General features: G+C 56.4%; 1 protein-coding gene across 1 annotated transcript in view; it reads right to left on the bottom strand.

Annotated features, from left to right (window-relative positions):
* Positions 1–865: 865 nt before the first annotated feature.
* Positions 866–6,000, bottom strand: part of CELF6 (CUGBP Elav-like family member 6) — a 30,421-nt gene continuing 25,286 nt past the window's right edge. The window contains exons 4-13 of the mRNA XM_057543161.1: positions 4,686–4,814; positions 4,505–4,584; positions 4,203–4,346; positions 3,953–4,085; positions 3,715–3,861; positions 3,406–3,468; positions 3,076–3,156; positions 2,846–2,989; positions 2,068–2,223; positions 866–1,203 (exon numbers count right to left, since the gene is read on the bottom strand). Coding sequence (XP_057399144.1) covers positions 2,096–2,223; positions 2,846–2,989; positions 3,076–3,156; positions 3,406–3,468; positions 3,715–3,861; positions 3,953–4,085; positions 4,203–4,346; positions 4,505–4,584; positions 4,686–4,814 — 1,049 coding nt within the window. The 3' untranslated portion in view covers positions 866–1,203; positions 2,068–2,095. The remainder of the gene's footprint in view (positions 1,204–2,067; positions 2,224–2,845; positions 2,990–3,075; positions 3,157–3,405; positions 3,469–3,714; positions 3,862–3,952; positions 4,086–4,202; positions 4,347–4,504; positions 4,585–4,685; positions 4,815–6,000) is intronic.

Below are 6,000 nucleotides of genomic sequence, written 5' to 3'. Positions count from 1 at the left end.
ACATTGAGACACTCTTGCATAGGAAAGATGTAGTTTTTAAAGGAATGATGAAGTATTTTGGCAAAATATCTACTTCCCTCCCAGGTCCTGGGTAAAGAGGGACCTCTAAATTCTGAAGCTTCTACATATTGAAAATTATCCCCTTCTCAATGGCAGTATATACAGTAGCGAACCTTCCAAGTCTGTTGTCACAGCCCTCTACATATATCCTGAATCTACTTTACCGGTGGGCAAACTCAGACTTAGAGACAGAAGGTGGTCTGGAGCAAGGGGACACTGGGGCTGGCTCAAGGTGAGGGGAAACAGGAGGTGTCTCGGCTCAGCCAAAGGCAGGGCCTCTGTCTAACTGGATGGGGAAGGGAAAGGCTGGGGTGGTCCAGACTCCCTTTCTTCCTGCCTGAGGAAGCAGTGGTTCCACGGGAAAGGCTGTCAAGAAGGAAAGGCAGGTTCCCACCCCTGCTGGCTTAAGGGGTTTTTCGGGGTGGCAAAGAGCAGGGCAGGCCAGAGCTCCTCCTTGAGGCCTCTTCGTGGATGCTCTCTGAGTTTGGGAATTGTGGGTTCACTGCGTCAATAACTCTCTTGTTACCTGCATGTGGGCCCAGACCTCAAGTCCTTCATTATTTTTAAAAGGTGGTGGGGTGGAGGTGGGGGGCGTTAAGAGGGAATGAGACACAGAACAATCTTTCCACAGCCTTCCTCTGCCTAGGCTGGGGCCTTCAAGGGTCTCCTTCACCCTGCCTCCTAGGGATATTTAAAGGCAGCTTTTATTAGACTCTATACTGTCCTTTTTGTTTCTCTTGTGATTTTTTTTGTATATATATATATATATATATATATATATATATATATATATATATATATGTAATTCTATAATTCTTTAAAAAGCAATAGTCCTTTGGTCCCTAAACTCTAAGGAATGATATGATTTTGAAAGAAGTAAATCTGGGCTTCCCTCGTGGAGAAGCCCTTGGCACCCCCCAAGGCCCTCTGCTGGTCCCCCTAGACAGTCACTCCTCAGCCAGCCCCAGCTGCCTTGCCAGCCTGAGCTCTACATCACAGGCACAGAACAACCCACTTGGTGAAAACAATCCTTAAAGTGGCCTGAGCCCAGGCACTGGCCTTGGGTCCACCTCCATCTGTGGCTGCTCCTTCAGGAAGGGCTGCTCAAGCATTTCTGTGCTTTTCTTTTCCTTTCTTCTCACTCTTCAGTTTCCAATGTTGGGTATTAATTGATAAGGAGAGAGAAAGGGAAAAAAAGGAAAAAATCACTCTGGAGGGCAAGACAAGAAGAGCAGCTTTCCCTACCTGTGACAGGTGAGTGGCTGGCCTCAGGCTCAGGTGAGTGGCTGGACCTCAGGCTTCCACTGAAGCCAGACCCTGGGTCCCGGGCAGATGACCTCAGCCCAGCACCCCCTCCAGAGGGCTCCCTGGGGGTAGTTCAAGTGAGGCAGGGTCCTCTGGACCTTCTGAGACAGCAATCTCTAAAAGTCACAGGCAGCCGGCCCTGCCAGAAACCTAAGAGCTTGTCATCGCCCTCCCCATCACCACCACGCCCTGTAGATCCTGCATCTTCAGTGTATTTGCTTCTCTCCTCATCTCCATGTTCACTGCCATTATCCCAGCCCTTACATCCTGTCCCTTCTTTGCTTAAACTCCTCAGTGGTCCTCTACCATCTTCAGGATAAAGTCCAAACTCATGGCCTTTAAGACCCTTCACAAGCTAGCACAAATGTACTTTTCTAGTCTCGTTCTCCACCCCCCTGCACTCCCCACACAGGAATTCTCTACTATGGTCCCCTGTGGCTATCTCTGGAGTGGAATGAACTGGTTGGATCTTACTGTAATTGTCTCTCCCAGACTGTGGGGGCAGGAATGTTGTCTAATTTGTCTCAGTCCTTAGATTGAAGGAAAAACACAGCCTCAAACTGAGGATTCCTCCTAACTCCTGGCTCTTCTCTCCCAGACTTTTTCAGAGGTCGGTGCCCCCAGCATCCCAAAAGGAATATCAAAGCTGAGAGCGCCTCCATCACTCAGGCCCCATCTGCCGGGGGTCCACTAAGGACTCACCTTTCTGTGGCTGGTCAGTGAGAGTAGATCAGTAAGGCCGGTTGGCATCCTTGGGCCTCTTTAGCTGGACCTTGAGCCTCTTCATGCCAATCTGAAAGCCATTCATGGCCTGAATAGCTGTCTGGGCACTGGTTGGATTGTCAAAGCTAACAAACCCTGGAGGGTGTGTGCAGAGAGGTTAGCTGGGAACTCTGCATGGCAGGGCCTCCTTTCTCTATGACCAGCCCCTTCTGCTTGCCCCCTCAGGCCAGTTCCATCGATCAGTACTCCTCCACCCTCCAGTGTTTGCACGTGTGCACACACACAGACACATGCTCGTACTTACACAGGCAAGTGGCCTGAGTTTCCTAAACGTGTGATTTTTGGAAGGACAGGAGGTAATTCTGAGTGTGTGTATTGGGGAGGCAGGTAGTGTGTTGGTGGGGTGTTTCCCTGTGTTTCCCTGGCATGGGAAAACTCTCTCTCTCCACAGCCCCCATTCTGGTCCTCTGAATTGCAGTTGGAGGGGATCTCTGGTCCCAGACCCAGACTCCACCTGCCCTGGCTAGACTCTAAAGCCTAACCTGGTTGAAGATCTACCAGACACCTGACCTTCCCAGGTGAACCTGAAATAGACTTGTTCCTGGTCTGGGCTTAGCCTCATCATTGGTCTGTGACCCTGCTGAGCGCTATACACTCAGTTTCTAGGAATCATTGACTTCCGGAGGTACAGTCTTAGGGTCTGTAAGGAATCTCGAAGTTGGGAGTGGGAGAGGCCTAGGGATGGGGCTCAGCTCACCGAAACACTTGCTCTGGTTGGTGGCTCGATCCACAAAGACTTTGGCAGAGACAACGGCTCCAAAGGGCAGGAATGTCTGGATGAGTTCTGCATCACCAAACTCCTGAGGCAGGTGATAGATGAAGAGGTTACAGCCTTCGGGGCCTGCAGGAACAGGAGCATGCTGGTTCAGGGGAGGAGTCCTGAGTCCAGCCCCACCAGGCCCTGATCTCCAGACCCCTGTCCCTCACCTTCTCTTTGCTGCTGGGGCAGGCCTGAAGGCTGCTGGGGAAAAGTTGTGCTCACTGGGGCATAGGCCGACGGATAGGCTGCTGGAGACAGAGGTGGGAGTGGGCAGTGACCCCCAGGAGCCACCCCCAATCAGGGCCCCGTCTGCCTGGCCACCTTTGACCAACTCAGCCAGTCCACAGTAACCCTCACCCCTAGAAAGGTCGTTCTGGGTCCAAGGGTGGGCGAAAGGAGGGTCGGACTCCTCAGAACAGAGCCTACCCCCCCCCAAATCTCCCTATTACTTTCTGGGGCCCTTCAAACCCCCCAGGCCGCGTAGCGCCAAGTGAAACCTGCGTAGTGGTGCATCCCAGCGTAGGCCTGCTGCAGGGGGTCAGCCACGCCGGGACTCTGGGCTGGGGAGAGAGGGGCGCAAGGCCCACAGTGAAGGTGGGCTGGCGGGCGGGCACTCAGGGTAAGGTGAGAACGCAGGGAGTGTGGAGGGAGGCTGTGAGAGGCAGCAGGGAAGGAGGAGGAGCCCCTTCTCAAGGAGGCCAGGCCCTGCCACCCGCCCCCCACCCCGACCCCCGCCCCCCACCCCGACCCCCGCTCCCCACTCCATTTTGGGGGAGATTTGGGCGGAGCGGGTGGGGGGGGCCCACCTGGGTAAGGAGAGAGCCCGTTATTGTAGAGACTGTCCGAGCCAGGCTGCCCGTTGGTCTGGGGGGTCAGGGGGCCGAATCCATTGACCCCGATGGGCGCCGGGAGACCCGGAAGCGTGCTGGGGCCGCCGCCCTGCGGGGAGTTGGCTGCAGGTGGCGAGGAGTTGGGAGAGTCAGGCCGCAGCCCCGCCCCGCCCGCCCCGCCCCCGCCGCGGGCCCCGCCCCCTGCGCACAGTACCTGCAGCCGGCAAGAGCGGCGCGGCTACCAGGCTGAAGGCCGCCACGTGCTGCATCTGTGCCGCCACTGCGGCCACCGGGCCGAGGCCCGGGCCCTGCGCCGCCGCCAGCAGGGCCGCCTGGTGCTGCAGGATCTTTGGGAGGGAAGAAGGGCGGGTGTGGAGGGCCCAGCGGCGGGCATCTGCCCCGGCGCCCCACCCCGCGCCTGGCTCACCCGCTGCCCGCCCGCGCCCGCCGGGCCAGGCACTTACAGCGGTGGTGTAGGCTCCGCAGGCCCCCAGCGGCAGCGGCGCCGGCTGCAAGGCACCCAGCTGGCCCGCCATCTGCTGCATCCGCCGCAGCGCGCGCTCGCGGTCCGTGTCCGCCAGCTTGACCACGAGGCTGGACGAGGCGCCCTGGGTTAAGGCAGCGGAGGCTGCAAGGACGGGTCTAGACCTCAGCCCCGGCCCTGGGCCGAGGGCCTTGCTCCTCAGGCCCTTTCCCCGGCATGTGGGGAGGAGGAGCCAGTCCCCAGACCCCTGGCCTCACCCCGGGCCCCGGCGCCCGCCCTCACCGCCATGGTCCGGCTGCCGTGCAGACTCTGGATTGCCGCCTGAGCTTCCCCTTGACTCCCGAACTTCACAAAGGCACAGCCTGGGGCAGGATAGAGGTGGCTCAGGTCACAGAGGCCAAAGGGTCATGTGGTCCGGAGTGAGGCGGGGTCATCAGGAAATCCAGGGGTCAGCTCAAGTCACCTTTACTGGTGCCATCGGGGCTCCGCAAGACGGTGCACTCCTCGATGTGGCCAAAGGGCTGGAACAGGCGTCTGACGTCCTCCTCACCCTGTTGCTTGCCCAGCATACCCACAAACAGTTTTCGGTCCTCTGGGGACAAATCCAGGAGTCACCTGGGAACCCTAAGACCTCTTGGACTCCCCAGAGTAACAGGAGGAGCCTAGGAAGGTAGTTAACCACGGTCTAGCTCTGGGAAGAGGTGAGTGAGCAGGCCCTACTCACCTGGGGCCACAACGTTGGGTTTCTTTGAGGGGCAGGATGACCTACAGACAGATCTGGAGGAAAGAAACTCCAGATTTCCATCAGGAAAACCTGGGTCCTGGAACTCATTGCTGCTCTTGTGGGAAGTGATTCAGTCCATATTTTTGGTTGGATAGAGCCCTACATGCATCATTTTATATGTTTGACCTTTCTGTTCTTAGAGTCTGGGAAATGCTATTTTGGACTATTTCAGCCCTATTAAGGGAGGGGAGTCCTCAGGGGAGTCCTTGTATTCATACTGGGTCTGGAGAAGATAAGTACACCCTCCTGATAAGCCTGATGGCAGTGGCTAGAGTCCAGGATTCTGGGTCAAAAAAAAACAGCACAGAAAGCAGTTGTCTCATTGCACTGCCTCAACCCCAGACCATGAGCACTGGAATGATGAATCCCCAACTCTAGCACCCAACTCAACCTGCGTGCCCCTCCCAAAGGCCTAAAGAGAACAGGAAGCTTGGGTTCCTGATCCTCCAACGTTGGCATTTTGCCCACTATGCTTACTGAACTAATGACCCCTTTCCTTACCTCCCTTATTCCCTCACTGAGCTTCCAGGGCCCTCACTGAGCCCTGCTGTCTCCTCTCTGACTTCCCCTGTTTTCCTGCCTTGATCTCTCCCCAGGTGTTCATGCTATGGGGGAACAAGTTCTGCCTATAGACCTGGGTGGCCACCTGAGGATCCTTCCCTGTGTCCACCCTTCCTATGGGAATGGTAGAGATGCCCAGAAAGGGGCCATAAGCTGGGCCCCGTGACCTTGGAGAAAGCTGGAGAGCTGGGGCTGGAAACCAGGGCTTAGCTGCACATCCAGCAAGTCAGGCCTCAGGAGCACTATCCAGGAGTGTGTGGTAGAGGAGCCCAGCCCACAGGTCCTGCTGTCAAAGCCCCTCTCATCTGCACCAAGGTAAGTCTCTGATTTTGAGATGGGGCTTCATCAGCGTAATACAAGTTGGGAGAGAAAGAGTGGGTGGGAATCTGGCTTCAGGCTTCACCTTTGAGATCCTGAAGCCCAAGAAAACCCA

The sequence above is a fragment of the Balaenoptera acutorostrata genome, chromosome 3, assembly GCF_949987535.1.
Source record: "Balaenoptera acutorostrata chromosome 3, mBalAcu1.1, whole genome shotgun sequence".
In the NCBI taxonomy this organism is placed as follows: domain Eukaryota; kingdom Metazoa; phylum Chordata; class Mammalia; order Artiodactyla; family Balaenopteridae; genus Balaenoptera; species Balaenoptera acutorostrata.
This window is presented reverse-complemented; position numbering and strand designations above follow the sequence as displayed.